At 29.3% G+C, this 19,002-nt stretch overlaps 1 protein-coding gene across 2 annotated transcripts in view; it reads right to left on the bottom strand.

Annotated features, from left to right (window-relative positions):
* The window catches only part of LOC116765445 (cAMP-specific 3',5'-cyclic phosphodiesterase), a 225,138-nt gene that overhangs the window by 155,696 nt on the left and 50,440 nt on the right, over positions 1–19,002 (bottom strand). Inside the window, exon 2 of one of the 2 annotated variants that reach the window (XM_032654878.2) lies at positions 15,723–16,140. The exons of the other annotated variant lie outside the window; for it this stretch is intronic. Coding sequence (XP_032510769.1) covers positions 15,723–15,811 — 89 coding nt within the window. The 5' untranslated portion in view covers positions 15,812–16,140. The remainder of the gene's footprint in view (positions 1–15,722; positions 16,141–19,002) is intronic. 2 annotated transcript variants of the gene reach the window in all.

Below are 19,002 nucleotides of genomic sequence, written 5' to 3'. Positions count from 1 at the left end.
GACATGAAATATTGTTATTAAATTCTTCGGAGACGGGCATTGTAGTGGCTATTTCCATAGAGATTGTTGTCTAGTTTGTATTATAGCAACCAGTCTATGTTGATCTTTGTTTCTGTTTATCTATTATTTCTATTGTCTTGCTACGGCAAAATAATGTCTTTTATTAATATTATAATATGATAAAAAAGAAAAACGTCTGCGAGAACATAAGTAAAATGACAATGAAATAATTTGAGAGTGTCCTTTATTTATTTCTCTCTTTTTGATTCGTCTATATATAAATATACTAAAGAATTATGAGTTGACAGTTACGTTTACAATATTTTTACGGTCACATTTTCTTTATGTTAGATAGGTAAATAGGATAAATGTGCAGTCATTTTAGAAATAGTTCTGATATATTTTTCAATATTTTAAACAAAAAACAGCTATTTGTCAGTGAAACTTCAGTTAATATCCGTCTTATTATGTCGCACATCGGAAGGACTGACAGGTCTTAAAATGTCGAAACAGTGTTCCTATTTTAGAAAATCCTAAACTATATTACTTTTCTGTAAAAACTGGGATATATTGAACTTAACTCGACGAAAACGTAGGATATATTGAATAGCAAGTATTGAAAATATTAATTACAAACAAATTATATCGTAATGACTATAAATAACAAAATATTAACAACGAGACCAAATTACCTTACAAACTAAGAAAAACATTGATGCAAAATCGTACAAAACTTATAATTACAAATGTTCCTAAGAATAATAGTGTTACAAAGTAATGTAAGGCTAAGGAAAATTGAGAAAGTTTTGTTTCTGGGTTACGACATTTTGGATACATACTCATATGTAAAACTATGCAGTTAATATTATCGTATTAAGATATTAATTATATTAAAAGTGTGCAGTGATTTTAAACACTATAATGGTTCCGTTAAAATCAACAAAGCAAGCAATATATACGTATGGAGACTGAACATACAATCAACTGGTTTAATTAACATGGTAGCCATATTACGGTTCTGTGTGTCAATATAAATATCTTAAAGTGGATGGCTGGATAAGGCATTTTAACGATATTTGATATCATATAGTACAAAATCATTAACAGAACATTCCAGTATAACATTCAAGCATACAAATATATAATAGAAAAAGACAAAATTAAAATGTATCAATCAATGTCTTTGTTAATCTCTCTCTTTGCAACTTTAGTAATATATATTTTTGCATTTATTTTAATCAAAAAAGCGGTGAAAGAAAGAGAGACTAACGGTTAATAAAACAGACCAAAAATTTAAACTGAGTTGTCTAAAATGAGAATACCTAAGTATGTGTACTTCATTATGTAAAAGTTTCGGCTAAACACGTAGTCCTTTATGAAGAAGGAAAAACACCGTTAACAATATCTTTATTTATACACACGAAAAATTATAAATAGCCGGAATAAGCTGAAAAATGTCATGATGTGGACATTTTTAACCCGACGACAAAAATTTAGCCCACATAGAAATCGAGAGGAAACATTGCCATTCATTAGTAAATTTAATTTGAGAAATCTTTCATGATAAAAAAAAACATGAAAAATAAACATATTACCTAGCATCTTAAATATATGTGGCCAAATTTTTCATTTATGTAAAATTGTAAATGAACAAAACTTTCATTTAAACAAAACGTCAATATCACTCAATATGTTAAGGTTTTATTACAGCTTTACCGCTTTACGAAATTTTTTATGATCGTTTTAAGCGATCACATTAAAGTGAGTTTATATTGTAGATGGCTTATACGGCTGACATAAACGTTATAAAGTTTTTCAAATGGCTTCTACCTTACATTATAAAGAGGAAGTTAGTTCGTGACTACTTTTTTTTTACATTTTTTATTCGTATTTCAAGCAAACCTGATGAGTGCGTTTCGAAACTAATTATAAAGTTTTCTTCCTTTATTTTACCTAACTGAATATAAAATATATAAAATAATAAATTATAATTTAAAGTAAAACTAAAGGCTGACTGTCCTGATGTTGATTTCGAACACATCATAGCATCGAGAAGTGCTTAAATTTTAAATTATTAATTTTTTAATCTATTATTAAATAAATTGCCCATTTTTTTATGTTTAACACTAGGTGATTCCACATAAAACGTTTTCTAATCAACCTGTTTGGATGATTTGCATTTCTTTTATCAAAATAAAGCGGAACATAACGAGTTAAGGGCAGTAAGAGACGAAACCTCTTACCATTCAATGGATTGACCGTGCGGGTGCCGGGTCCATCGCTTTGCAGGAAGAGGACAACAGTGCCTGGGACTTGCGACCCAGGTGTAGGTTTAAGGGGTCCTTATCTAATGCGCATTAAACACTCACCTCCACCGTTCAAGAACCTCTGTCTTCTTAACCAAATTTGAAAAACAACTTACGAGGGCTGCCTTCAAAGTACGTTCCAAAAATGAATTGACATTAGTTTTAGCCATTATACCTCTAGATCCCACTTCTACCACGTACAGATTCACGATGAACCTATTTCTAGTGAGTTCCTTATTGAGCTTGTAATATTTATGGACCTTGATGTTATGATCTTTAGGGACTTTGGCTTCCCAAGGAACCGTAAGCTCTATTATCACAACGCGCTTTAAAAATCGCGAATACCTAAAAATGTCGGGTTTGGAGACTGACGCACAAATATCCTCTGAAATTTTATCCAAGTTTTATCCGAAGCCGCTTTAAAAATAGAGTAAGACTTGACGTTTGATTTTATAGCCCTAGTGCCTTCGCTCACAAAACTGACTGATCGCTCGTTTGTGGTTATTTCCCTTTTATGATTTCCAGAACCCTATCGTGACAACGCGAATATTGACCCCTATCCACCTAGTACCTTACACCCCACCAGCAAATGCTTAGTAGTTACAACTGCCTTCCCAAAGATATAGCAAGTTTTGTAGGTACCTTTACCCCATCTAACTAAATTACTCTGATCTGGGAGAGTCATTTGGCAAAAATATCCTATGTCTAACCACTCGTTCTGCATCTCTGAATTCATTGCATGGATCTTACATTTATCATTCTCACATTGCCGAATAAAATATATGGATAAGCACACATTTTTGATACAAAAATTGATATAAATAATGAATATATATCCATATCTTGGGCCTTCTTACTCGATCCTAACCCTACTCTCTTACTTTGTGCTCCTATCATAAACTGCCTATGGAATTGAAGTCTTGACTCTAGCTCTGGGGCATCTTTGTCTTTTGAGAGCGATGTAACGACGTCATCATGGGATTTCCCCAGGATATTTCTCTTGGAAACTCTTAGGTGTTTATAGAGCTCCGATGGCCTTTTTAGACTCATCCCAAAACTATTGCGATTATGACGCCTGCATCTAATTTTGAAAAAAGGGTTTTAATAAAATTATAGACGAGGAAAAGCCAATTTAAACGTGAAGTGAGGTAATTATCGTTGATCCAAACTGTTTTGACGTTACTAATCTGCTAGCCTAGTTATCTTGTTGAGATCGTTTAAAAAGATTTCTACTATTCCATCTAAAGATGAAGTATGACCTATATTATCAATCTTACGACCGAGAAATTTAAATGGTGCATTTTCCGTAACCGTAGAAACGCATTTACCGCCTAATGATTATCCCGGATCGTATGAGATATTTGTATTTCGGCTACCGAGACACAGACAGTGACATTTATTTGGTTTTGTACTCAATCCATCCATCCACTCACTGTTACTGATTCTGTGTATGAATTATTGAACTTGAACTGATACCCCCATTTTTTAATATATCGTATTTATAGTCGTTATTATAAGGGCTACTAACATTTAATCCTAATCGGTAAAGTTTAATTTATTAGGCTAGAATATTGACAAACGTTGAAAGTTCAAACAGAACAATTTTATGTTACTATAACTGTGGGCCGTTAGGTTCTGTATTAAATAAATAAACGGTGTTTTAGAATCAAATGAAAATACCCCTAAAGTCATAGACTAGGTACTCTGAAACTTATACAAACGAGGAAAAAGAACTGGTAATTACCTAGGTATTTTAAAAAAATCTGCTAACATATTGAATATATTAATTTATTTTCTATTTCAGTAAAAATAAAACAACATTCAATTTTCTTTTTGCTATTTCATCAGCAAATGAAACGTTTTGTGAATATCATTCCTCAACTACTAAACATCTGCAAGATTTGATCGTGGTCATGACCAAAACGGCCATAATTCTCTATATTGTAAACTTTTCGTCTTCGGCAGCTATAAATTTATTTGAGAGCGGAAACCTATAAAATCAAAAACATTAAAACATCTATAACAATATAATGAGGGGTATCGTGAAATCTGTTGACGTTACCAAATTGTATGCAATATATGTTGACTCCTTAGTAAAACTAATAAGCTAATTGTGAATTTATAAAAAACTGCATTACTCCAACTAAAAATTGTATGAAAGGTCTTCAAACTTTTGAATAGAAAGATACCATTTTCCAGCTTAAAAAACAAAGCAAGCTAAGAGTTCAAGGCTTTTTCTCATAATGGCTAAGTAAGTTTCGTAAGCTTAAATATAACTTTTTCTATTTGATATGCTGAAAGTTAATAACTATGTACTAATGAGCTTTATCAAACTCTTGCATTTTCACGAACATTTTCAAAAGAAGATGAATAAAAATAACTCGGAGATATTTCTATTACAATTTTTCAAAATATAACATGCCATCCTTATTAGGGTTCCGTAGCCAAAGGGCAGAAAACGGAACCCTTATAGAATCGTTATGTTTGTCTGCCAGTCTGTCCGTCCGTCCGTGCCCATTTCACAGCCATTTATTTCCGAAACTGTTGGGCCTACATAGTTAAAACTTGGTAAGTTGATGTATTCTGGTAACCGCTATTTGAATTTTGCATAAAAACTAATAAATTTAAAAAATTTTTTTCAGCTAACCTATACGAGTTGGGTGTCTATAGATAAGCTAGTATCTATAGATAAGCTAGATAAGCTAAGGCTTTAAAAAAACATAAAGGTTTCAAATCATTTTTTGTCAAAATCAGTTGTTTGAAAGATAGACGCTTCCAAAAAAATGAGTGTCCCCCTCTTGAAAATAAGAGACAGAGAAAATAAAAAAAACATATGCTGTAGATTTCAATGGAAACTTTCATCGAAAATTGGTTTGAATGAGATATCATTATTAGTTTTTAAGAAATAATACATTTTCAAAAAACGCATATACAAATTTGTCGTTCATACAAACACTATGAAAACTAAGTTATTTTTTTATAAAACATCGATCAAAATTACAACGCACTACAATAACTTTTATATTATGCCATCTACTTGCTGCTACGGAACCCTTCATGGGCTAGTCCAACTTGCACTTGTTTAATGTTTTTATAAACAGCAACACCCTTATTTTTATATTTCTATACATTTATTTTATTTTATTAAGGGCCTCTTTCACTACACTTGAGTGAAGCGTAGTTAGTCTACTAATTCGGTAAACCTTACATATTTAAAGGAAGGGTTTATTTAAAAACCCAGCGAAAACTTCTGTAGTGACCAACTAGGTAAAGATTTAATTATACTGTTCAATCTTTCAAAGAAAAATTTCAACTTCAAGTTTTTGACAAACATTGTTAAAATTTATATTAAAAAGAGCTACAGAAATATAACTAAAATTTTTTTTTTTTACCTTAACTGGAACATAATAATATAAAAAGTAAAAAAGGTCTCTCAACTAGTTCAGATCTATTGAGATATAAAAAAAAATTACATACAACGTAATTTATTTATGGAACTTGTAGACGAAATCGACCTTAAAAAACAAAAACTATAAATAAAAAATAAACAAATATACAGAAAAAATATCACTATTTGTTTATAAATTAATAAACTATATAAACACATACCCCAAATAATATATACATGTAGTTGAGTAAATAGGTTCTCTTTAAAAAAAATACATCAACATATTAAACTGTACCATCCTTAATATAACTTTTTACGTTTTAAATTTTAACTATATCAGCTTATCGTGATAACTGCGTTGTATTAATGACGCAAACGAACTTGACCTCAGTATTGATTACTCATTTCAACAACACATGAAAAAATAGTTTTTATAGTATTATGCTGTCGTCTTTACATTATGTATATAAATATATACATTAAAATGTCGACGTGACACTACAATTATATGATAAACAAAACACAATAGTTTCTGCACTTTATATATAGCTTTTATAAAATAAAACAGATTGACATCAAGGAAACTTGTGTTACTGGGTACTGACAAAGTTATTTGTGGTACTGGGTTCTTAATAATCCTTGTGCACTTTAATACTATAAGTTAGTATCTTAATTAGCCACCATTTACGGTAAGTACTGGTCATTATGAACACCCGCACGAGCCATTACTTTGTTCCGTAATATTAAGTGTTACATTATTTGTCGCTGTTTAGAAAATACTTTCATGTAATTTTTAATATACAAAATAACTATAATGAAACTCAGAGTAACTTGACAAGTGATTATTTAAAAATATCTCTGATAAGTGTCTTAAAATATGTGCTTTTAATATTAGCTTTTTAGTTTAAAATACATTTAAGATTGAAGTAAATATACTTTTGATTTTTGTCGCAGACTCTCAGTAACACATACTTGAATTAAAGACATCACATCTCAAGATACTCCGTTCATGTCACTTTTTAGCTTCAAAAAAAAAACCTCTCTGCGCATGTTTTGCAAACTATTCCTAGGAAGATATTGTAGACTTTTCCGATAAATATTTTATAACACTGAGCTCGGGTCGAACGATTTTCTTCATATCTCAAAATCTTACACGCGATGAGAAGATGAGAATTACTTAACCTTAAAAAATTTAAATGTATTCCTCGCTTCATTTCTATTTATTTCTTTTTATCTGACAGCTGTCATTAAATAGCCAGAGCAATTACTGTAGAAAAATGCTTTTTATTTAATAAAGAACATTTTAGGTAAATTGTTGTATTCATCAAAGTTAAAAGCTATACACATAATAAAAAGGCCGATCATAATCTTGCTAATATTATAAATGCGGATTCATATAAGGTAGGTATGGTATCTAACAATTTGATTGTTACTGTTACACTAAAAATCACTCACCAGATTTTCACAAAACCGAAATTTAAAATAGAAAATTTAGTGCAACAAAGTCGTAAAATTCTAGAGTTTAGTGGCAGTTGGAGGTGGCATATTAAATTAAAATAACAACAACAAGGTATTGCAAGCAATAATAAAGTATTTAACAAATTAAATGAAAAACAATTATTTATCAGGTAAAAGTATCCGAGTTAAATGATGGCTATTTAAAAATTTAAACGTTTTTCTGAAATAATTAATGGATCTCGGGAAATATGATGCAACAAAAAGAATAAATTTTTCCAACAGTACTTTATTTCAGTCGTAAAGTATGTGACCTTTCATTTTGATTCCAAATGGTCTATATTTTTATGCTCGCTTTTCATCTTTTCTCATTCATTTTTATGATCCCACAAAAGAGGTTATAATAAACTAACCCCTTAATCATTTTTCAATTTTTTTATATAGGATTTTTTTTTTAGAAATTTGTCCTTTAAACATAAACATAAACAAATACTTTTCTTTTTAATCCTGAATAATACGAAACCGCGAAGGGATCTATGAAAGCCGGGTTCAAAGATCCATTCGCTTCATCGTATCCAAATAATCGATACAAGGCCACCTTCAACCTGCGACCCCGTTACAAAATATATAAGTTTTAAATTTGTAACTAACACCGTCTCAATTATAACCACATAACTTATATTTAAAATTACCTTAATGTTTAGGAAATGAAGGCATAACATTTGATAACTGTTACTTATTCGCCGATCGTTCAAAAATTTTAACATAACAATGAAACTAAATTATGAATTATATGCTGACAAATAAGAGTAGGTTATAAAAATGTATTAATAAACTTCTCCGTCATAAATTAATTTATAATTCATAAATCCGTTTTAATACCGCTCCATCAAACTGATCCCTTTGTTAGTTTCATTATTGGTATCAGTCGAATAATGTCTATCACAATTTGCTTTGCTCGCGCCTAACTGATTATAATTATGTCATTAAAGTTATTTCATGAATTTAGCTCAACAATAAATGATTTGTTGCATATTATATTCCAATTGTCTGGAATACAATTTCTATAAATCATAATAAAATTTTAGTCTATCTCGATTTTAAGCTAGCGATTTCTGTATTCTTTTGATTTTGTAATTGTATGTAGCCATTATGATTATGAAACATCAAAGCTAAAAGTTATTTTAAGTTCTTATCAATGAAATACATCAAACTGTATATAGTATCTTTTTATACAAGAACAACCTTTTAATCTAATCCGATTTAACCTACTCTTAAATTATAAAAAGTTCGAATCTTTGTATGACGGATGGAAGCTTTTATAATCACTACCATTATTAGACTTTTGTCAATATTTATAAAGATATTTTGGATGGACATGACTTCTATAATATCATTCCAATAAAAAAGGGTTCTTTGGTAGTGACCGACGTCGAGGAAAACCATGAGACGAGAGAGTCCATTGTTAAAAACTGATTTAGAGTACAATGAATTAGTAATCAAATGGTTTGAGGAATTGAGAACAAAATTTAAACCCTTTTTAAAATTCGGTTGTTAAAATTGTATTTGAAAATTGTATGAATGGAAAACATATCATCACTTATATTAATTTCATGAGTTTTTATAATATTTTTGTCTCAAATCCATCTTATACGAGTGAGGTGATAAAAGTACTTTACAAAACTTGGCCAGAAGTCAAAGAAACTGATTAGGTCATTATATAAAAATGTTATCTATTAAAATATTTATTTTATAAAACTTATAAAAGAAAATCAATAAAAAAAATTGTAATTGTATGAAAATAAATTAAATAATTATTGCTTACACCCGAAACAACTTCATTAACTAGTGTTTTATAAACTATTTTACAAAAGAAATTTTATAAAAAACTAATTAAAGGTCATTTTTAAAGTTTAAAAAAATATGTTAGATGTCAATTAAATAAGTATGTTGGAATGTGTAAACAGATCTTAAAGACTTAAGACATATTTTGTGTTGAATCATTTATAAATAAAAATTTCTTAACAAGCAAATTGAGAATGTATTTGCTTACAATTTTTATTAATATGCAATAATAGTATTGAGGCTAAAAATTTCGTCAACACATTTATATAATAATATCAAGTGTTTACAGACCGGGCGCGCGGACTGACGGACTGAACATAAATCCAAATTTATTCAAAACAAACTCTATTTCTAAACCATCAAGCGATCACAAACATTGATCTGCTACGATACACGCGCTCATGGGTTACTACAAAAATAATACTACACACAAAACTATGCGTATTTGGTTCATAATGTTATATATCCTACATACGTACCTAGAAATCTATAAAGGGAATTTAGGACAGAGGTTGATTACAAAGTTGAGAGTTATATATAACTAGGTTTTGCTCTCGGCTTCGCTCGTGTGATTGAAGTTTACTGCGGCTATCCACACATACAAGTTTGCTAACTTATAATATTGGAAGGATTGAATTTGTGTTGCTCAGATCTGTCCCATTTCTATTCATAAAAAATATAGATTTTCTGTATTTTGTCGCAGTCCATCGTAATTCATATAAAAATCATTTTACACGAGAACCATCTGCCGCGCGGAATATTTATTATCGGCTTAAATTTGTTACTCCTCAATCTTTTTTATTGCACCTGCTAACATTTGTAAACGAAAGAATAATAGAATATTTCCGTTGAATGCAAAGAGAAATATATACTCTTGCCAACAAAAAAACTAGATTAGAACAGATTACAAATTAACAAATACTTTGAATTTTTATAATGTTATATTATGTCAAAGTGATTCTGAAGTACTTTTTTTTATTTTTTATTCCCATTCACCGCTCAAAGAAAGGGCATATAACAAAGAGATAAGCTGAGTTCTACTAAAAGCTTGTTACTGTGACACGAAAATGTCACATGATATACAATATTTTATTTCTAGAAAATATTAAAGATATAACATAATAATATTTGCGCATTTAATTCTAGCCAACATTTTTTAAGCTTTTGCAAAAGTATAGATTCTGAAGGACATTACAACAACATTAATTGAATATTTAGTCTCACAAAAACATATGCGTACATTCAAAATATAGGACGTACTTTTTCTCGCCATAACTTCCTTTGTGATTTTCTTAAATTAGAAGCTTGAATGAATGGAGCAGAAAAAGTGATACTTCATACTCGGAAACAATAAGATGATGCGAAACGCGAATATAACAATAAATATAATTTTAATACATAACCTTATATTCAGTTATGATAATTTTATTTAAAATAATATTACTCACGAAATAATATTTCATTAGGTGCCGTTAACATTGCTGCTTTAAATGTTATATATAAATGTTGCAAATTTTATTAATAACTGAATAAAAAAGGTTACGAATAATGTTAAATAAGAATAGTAATATGAAAAATTTTAACTTTCAATACTTCAAGACTCCAACAGTCATTGAAAACGAAAGGGATATTCAAAATAATTTAAGAATATTTTTTTAAAGTAACTATGTATGACGTATATAAATTATTAGGTTAGGTTTCCAACACCTCGACCGGTTTCCAGACTTAACAAAAATAAAATATTTTATAAGTGGTATAATAATTAGATTTTCTCTCTTTAACTAAAAAAATATTAAAATAACCACCGTCATATGCTATAATAAACATAAACGATAAGAGTAATCCATTAATAACAGAATGTTTTATTTAATATTTTTTCGATTAATAAAATTTTTAATTCCATAGTATTTTGTTATGTTGTTTACGAATTAGCGGTCAAAGTCAATATACATAAATAATAGTCTCTAAAAAGTAAAGAATTGAAAAATGCGAAGGAAAATAATCAAAAAAACTTTCGAAATTACATTGATCGTTTAAGAGAAAGACCAGTTTCAATATGTGGACTGAACGATAAAATATCTTGAACTGTAAAACTTTTATGTTGTAGTATTATGACTAACGGGTTATTATCTGAACTAAGAATTATATGTTCGGAATAATTTTTAATTGTCTATAAAAATTAAACTACTACTACAATGTTTTACTAACCTTATTTAATTTCCTAAGTGTTATGTACTATAGTAAACGAATTCTATCTTATCACGAGCATAACAAAGAAGGGAATAGTTGTCCGCTCATAATTTTGATTAAAAAATGTTATAAGAGATTTAAGTAATTGAAATACAGCAGCAACATGACCTGAGAACTAAAAAAAATATTTTCAAGGATTTTTTACATTCGGAGGAATCTTCTGTAGCCGACGGCTGTTTTCTTTCAATCATTGTGTTTTGCATTTTCGTATTTTATTATGACATACTATATTTTAGACGGGGCTTCAATTTCAATGTACCGAATTCTATATAGCGACGCTATCAGCTTTAATAACGGATGCAACATAAAAATAATTTGATGTTATCATCAATTATTATAAAAGCTAATTTGTATTCAAATACTGTTACGAAATCAAAGACTGTTTCAAAGGAGAATAGAACTATGTTTGAGTTTTGGCATAAATACGACGTTTAGACGCACGATAGTGGAGTTCAATGAGTGCGGACCATTGAAGAATGTGAATATGAAGAACCTTCGAGAAATACAATAATATTTAGTAGAATTGAAGTTTCATTTTGACTATCCATGGAACGTAGTGAAATAAGTTGCATACATTAGTCACGTCACCGACGGGGAAGTGTCTCTCTTTATAAACAACGCATTTGTTTTAAATCCGATATATATAATATAACATATAGTATTATAAATGAAAATTACTTTTATAATATCATACACTATAACATTTTACCGCAGCAGATTTACTTCAATGCAAAGGGAAGTTTACTAATTTCGAAGGTGCCTTCACCTTTTGATGATACGGTTTCAATACATGCCTCCTCAAAAACCATAACCATATTACTTTCTCGTGTTACCTAGCTTTTAGTAAATTCATATTTATCAATTCAATGATTCCGAATATGATGTTAGAAAAATGAGTTCTCATACCAGGTAGGTATTGTCTGGTTAGTCTGATACTAGTCTCATAGTCTCATTGCTAATGTAAGTGGGACTAAGTCTATTGAATTTTATATTAACACGTAGACTACGTTTTTTGTCTCTAAGGGTTTTGCCAAATATGAATTAAACCAATCCGTTTCACGCCATAAAAAATATACAGCTTTTGAAAAAGTGACCGCAATTTCCAGAGATGTCAGAGTAAAGTAGGTGTTTTAACGTCATTGGCTATAAATAAGTGTTACCTACTTTTGGGATATAGTCATTATCAACTCTTAAATTAATTTATTAATTTAAGAATACACACATATAAGACAACGTTAATGTAATGATTCATCATATCATTTCCACTTGTACGATTAACTTTAAATATTTCATAAATGTTTACTTTCATTGGATTAGGACTATAGTTGCCTTAAGTGTTGTCGTGTCGTGTTGTCTTCTCTTCTATTTTTCATCATTCTCTTTCTACAATTTTAAAATCTTTGCAAATCTACTACTTCTTTCAGTAACTTCATTCCAATTCAAACGTGCGTTTCTGAAACACCTTACCTTTCTCTACCAATCGAGCTTACAAATTGCCAATCAAAAAAAAAATTTTAAAGATTCCTATAAAATTTGTTTCATTTTTTATTTTCTCATTCGTCTTCACTTCTTCTATGGATGTACATATATTAGTAAATATTACTCTGAAACAGTATACAATCTGTGTGTCAATTAATAATTCTGAATTTATGACTGTGCACATTTTTGCCTTTAAATAATATTTACATAACATTGGAAAGTTAAAAAGTCAGTCTTTAGTAAATAATGCAATTTGACATCGTTAGAGTGTAAATACAGCAGTACACACTTAGTATAATGATATGAATCAAAATTTCTCACATTAAATGTACTCGACATTTTCCATACTTGATGTACTCGTATATCTGAAATAATACTATTAAACTACTAGCAACATATTAACCAATATAGATCAAACCATACACCTATCAATCCGATGATCCCTTCGGATCAATCACCCTCAGACATCGATTAATCATAGCAGGTAGGTAGTGAATGGATTACATACACACATTTGTACAAAACCTTTTTCTAAATAGCGCAAGCTGGGATGCGGGGCGCTATATAGCCTTTTTCACAAAACATTTTGTACCATCACATACAAGTCTCTAAATTTAATAATATAAAGTATAGTACGTAGCTTGATTGATTTTATGATATTCAAATATATTAAATTATAATACATTTATTGCCTATAACACGCTAATCATTGCTGTTATAATAACAATTGCGTGTTTTAATGAAACATGTAGAGGTCATGCCTTGAAACTTATTTACAACTATAAACATTTTAACATGAAATGTTTTTCAAGATATTTTATTCGTAGTTGACTCTATCGATTGATTAGATAAAATCATATTTATTTGTTTTATTCATTTATAACTTGTTCGATTCCGGATTTGTAACTTTCTTAAAACAAACCCAATTACTGATTTTGAATGAGTTTAATATTTTACTAGGTATATTTTATTGGAAATAATCAATTCCTTCTGTACCCATATATTTCTTCCATCCTGTATACATTAATGTTGTGTGAATTGCCACGCGTCTATTCTGGTCCTTGTAACACGTAAGCCATAAACATGCCCAGGTCGACATGCCGGATGTTCTTACCGAAGTGCTATGTCTCCTAAAATAAAACTAGTCCGAATGCTGGAAAACCAGTTGGTTTGAAAGCATTTTTATTACAGTCTATAGTAGATGTATTACTCGCATACAACATACCACAAGTGTCTCCGTGCATGTTTGACTAATTATAAAATATTTATTTAAAAGTTCATTTCTTGTAAATAATGATATAAATATAGCGATATTGTTTAATTAAAACTTATTGACACTTATTACGTAATGAATTATACTATTCAACAATAGCAATGAAAAAGAAAATTGCAATTACTTTGTCAATAATAGAAATATTTTAAGAATGACCTTTTGTTTGAAATATGACAATTTTTTTCTCCAGTTTAGGTTTTAATGTTGGGTTGTCTGCGTTTAAATTAATTATACCACAAGAAGTACTATATATTTTACGTTCTATATTCAAATTAACCCAAAGACAAGTTAATTAAAATGTTGCAATCTAAACCAATAAGCTTTTATAAATTCTATAATATATTACAATAATTTTCCTGATGTTTTAGAATATGATGTTCTAGGTTCAAGTTTCTAATAAAATTACTATACTTTCGTCTATATTCATCTAAAATAGCTCTATACCTATAAGTTATGGAGGTATTTTAAAGAACATGTACTTAAATTAAAACGTATTAAGAAAAGTCAATTCGTTTATCAAAACAAAATTTCCACACTTTAATACAAATTAGTACTCGTTTTAGAATCCACAAGTATCATTCTGTCATCGCTGAGATAGTCGTTAAGCCATAAATAGATTGTGGGTCTGTGGGCGGTCAGCACAGGTGAGGAAAAATAATTTTAATAATTTATAATAACGTAAATAACATCCACTTTCCAATTCAATTGACATACATGTTCAATGGAAAGGTGTATATTTTAAGGAATTTATTATATATTTACGTCCAAATGTCATAACATTTGCAGTCTTAACATAGAATTCTTGAATATAGTGTTATTTATCTTAGAAATTCAATTACGTTTTATGAATTGCTTCCAGTTAATATCTTCAGTAATACCAAGCAGGTGTTCTAAATTAATATAAATGACAACAGACACAAATGTTTGTCTTTAATTATCTTTTGTTCCCTCTAATCAAAAATATTTTAACTTCAATTTCAGTTTACTTAACAATGTTTAGTCATCCCGAGATATAGTTATAGTCATCAATTAAATTATGTTCAAAACTATTTCTAACATATAAAATTTTTGATTATATATTTATAATGAAACATTTTTAACCCTATGAAATTGCTAAGCAGAATCATGTTGCGTAATTGCGGCTTCATTTTATTCATCGCCGAGTAATTAAATCCTCGTTAGTACTTTTGCGATATATTTTCAAATATTCCCTTGTTACATATAAAGCATTTAGTAATGGAACAAATATTATCTGACTATAGAAATATTATAAAATGTTTTATATGAAATAGAAGCACGAAACAATGAGTGAATGTTTACTGAAATAATTTAACCATTTATTGCTTACCGAGTATTATGTAGGTTTTCGTAATAAAATTTAAATTCGTCGAGAATAATATACCATTCTTAAAGACGCGTACTTGTAAAATAGCTCATAAATTTACATCGACATTATAAAATGTTCTCATTTTAATAAGTCATCAACTTTACGAGTCCTGAGTCTACTTGCGGCAGTAAAACTGGGTTCGAAAACATCTATCACCTATTTCTACACCTATAAATATATTCTATAGCTTCAATCTAATATGACCAAAATGAAGATATTGAAATGATACAGATGTTAGAAATTATGTATCACCTATGAACTAAGTTTTCATCACAAAAGTCGTGAAGAATATACGTAATATTTTGGTTTTAATTCAAAATAGATAATGTTGGAACTCACCGGACGTTAGCGAGTGTGTGTCGCCGACTTTTGAGGTATCTCCCATGGTACTTCTGCAGTTCACCGATGCTGCCTTGTTCCGCCTGCATCTTGGAGTGTGTTGTCCCTTCGTCCCCGGATTGACCGGCTGACGTACTGATGCCAGCGCCACGCTTACGTGCTTTATTAGACTTTCTGGCCGCCGCTGATATACATATCTTCACTGATGAGGGACTACCAAAACTACGTTTCTTTCCTGAACTCCTCGATGATGTAAACGCTGTATCAGTGCTACTTCTTGTACTTTTAAAGGATGGCGTGAGAGTTGCGTCAGTGGCGTCCTCTAAGGGCCAATCGGAATCATCTTCTTCCTCTATTCCCGGAAGGGGTGATTGCTGACCAATTGGACGTGGAGAGTTTATAACAGTTTCGGGGATGACTGAAAGGTAAATAATGAAATATTATAGATAACCCATGTGGAATTTTAATCAATTCAAAGTATATCAAAACCACTTTATTTCATTACAATAAACGACCTCAAAATGTTTTCGACTGAACACGTAAACCAAAGCGCTTGCTCATATTTTTTCTCTCATTATTCCGGACTTCAGTGGTTCCAATTTTAAAAGCAAATTCTCGCCCTTAGAAATCACCTTGACCCGAATATCAATGAAATTATTGCAACTGAACCAAAAATAATGGAAAGATACCAATTTAAATAAATATAAATGAACTAAAAAATTAAAAGATATATATATTTCCAATAAATAAACTGATAAGTAATATCGTAAACATACATAGAGTAAAAAGCTTGGTGCTATAAATGTATTTTTTTTATAAATAACGGAAAAAAAAAATAAACTTCTGAAGTTCTTTCAACGTATCTAAGTAATTACGGAAAAGAAATATAAAAAAAAATCTATTAAGTTTTAACGTAAGGGTCAGTTTGAATAAAAGCCATCAATTTATTTTTTATTTTAGCATTTAATATTCAAATAGTTATATATTTCTTATTTAATCTCTCAATAACAGGGAGTGCTACTAAGTAGCGAGTAGCGATCTATACAATGGAGGTAATCGGCCGGGAAATTAGAATGGACTTCAGATTGCACGGCAGTGGTTTGAAGCCAGTAATGGTATTGTCTTTACATTGTCTCTACATATATTAGAAACGGTTCTCATGTATTTGTTCCGCGTGCTATTTTGTTCTAGACTAGTATTCCATACAAGTCAGACATATTTTGTTTCGTATTTGAGGTTTATATTATCATAAACATATTCTTGTAATTTTAAATGCAGTTCGCGAAGAGAACGTTTAAAAAATTAAAAATTTCTATCTCATAATATTACCTGGTAAATTTAATCCGGCCTTGAATATTAGGGAAGCGTAAGCGTCCGGTATAACAATTCCCATGGGCACTATTAAAATACATGCGGTTCCAGCAACTTAACTTTGTTACCCTAAATTATTAAATGAACATAGTTAAAGCGGACTATAAAACTATATTCACATATTTACTAGTAACTAGTTCCGACATTAATATTTGAAAATTATAAAAGTTATGAACTCGAAGTTAATAACAAAAGAAGTTTTGCAACAGTTGATTTACGCTTATTGAGTGTTGTTTTTCTTAATAGATAAAATAAAAATTTTAAATAAGATTTATGTAATAAAATATTATTTATTTTATTATATACCATTAATTTCAAAATGGGATAAAATTAATTTAGGGAAGTCCTACATTCTGCAATAAATGATGGTGAAAGAGTTCTTTAAAAGTTTGTTAAGAACCCATTAGTATTCGTTTAGCACTAAGGTATTTCTTGCAATAGATTAAGAAGAATGTTACCTTCCTTTTATAGACTAAAATTTAAAAAAAATCGAATAATTTAATAAATGTACCAACTTTTGGTCTACATAATTATTGTACGGATAATTATTTATTTTTTCAAATTACTTTTTTTCAGCTGTTGTTAATACTAGGCTATCACTAACTGAAGCTAGTGAATGCTTGTTTTTTCATATTATTCGGGAACAACCTCATTCTTTGGGAACAAAGGTATTCTTATTTTTTCGTTGTTTTTGCTGCCTTGACCTAAATTTCATTACAGCCTTGTATAGTACTTAGGTCCTGAAAGGTTAACAAACATATAATTAAAAATCAACTACACATTAGTGTATGAGTCTTCCATATAAATAATCGATAATATTTAATTTAATTTAGCTCTTAAAATTTAAAATAAGACTTATTAAAATCCTTCTTATAGATCTTCATATTTACTCACTCACATATTTTATTATTTTTTATTCATTTACCAAATAAATAAGTCTCTGTAGTTCAGTCGCTACATGTCAAACGAAACACGCTGTCCGGAAAAGCGTCCTCAACAAAAACATTTTACAACTCAGTTATTTTAAATCTTACTGCAAGAGTAAATACGTTTTGATTTAAAATAAATATAGTATTGAATTCTTTATTAAACAAATACATTTGATATATGAAGCAACTAGCTGTTATTTAAAAAGTTATGATTACTAAATTAAACTTTTATCGTATTACACATTTGTTATCTAAATCTATCGTTGTGAGTAAGAAGATTCCTGTATGAATCATATTATCACCATAAAACTATTACCAAATGAACCCATGAAAATTTAACGGAATTATAAAAAAATATATTCACAATGAGATAAATTACTGTTGTTTTAAAACAGTGGGATATTAATGTATTATTTATATCTGTGCGAGCACTAAAACTAATTTTCTTTACTAGAATTTTTATTCATTATTATTCAAATTTATTAAAAGATTCCGCAAATACTAATTTTAAAAACATAGCATTTCAAAATAATTTTGCTTGTCTAAAATATACACCTATTTACAGTTCTTGCAATATACCCTAAAAGCATTACATACATTTGGTAAATCTTTGTTGTTGAACATATTCTGTAAAAATTACTATAGGGATTTTTCGATACCAATATAAACGGAGAGAAATTTATCTGCACGGGCACTCTTGCGTGTTTATTCTTGAGACACTTACTGTATGATTTTAGCAAAATTTATTTATAGACCGTTCTTAAAAAAAACTATTTTATGCCTTAGATTTTATCCACATGGAGTTCGAAATTGAAATTACAGAGAAACTATTAATGTATGATTAAAATAGACAACGTTATCAACTAACAACGCCATTTATAGTATGTTACTTTAAAGAAAATAAACTGTTGTACTGTTCTCCTTAAAGAACTGCATAATTTTTAAATAAATTATAACGTTTATATCTTATTCTATAGTCC

Source organism: Danaus plexippus, chromosome 11, assembly GCF_018135715.1.
Source record: "Danaus plexippus chromosome 11, MEX_DaPlex, whole genome shotgun sequence".
NCBI classification, from domain to species: Eukaryota; Metazoa; Arthropoda; class Insecta; order Lepidoptera; family Nymphalidae; genus Danaus; species Danaus plexippus.
Note: the sequence above shows the minus strand (reverse complement) of the source record. Positions and strands in the feature narration are given on the sequence as shown.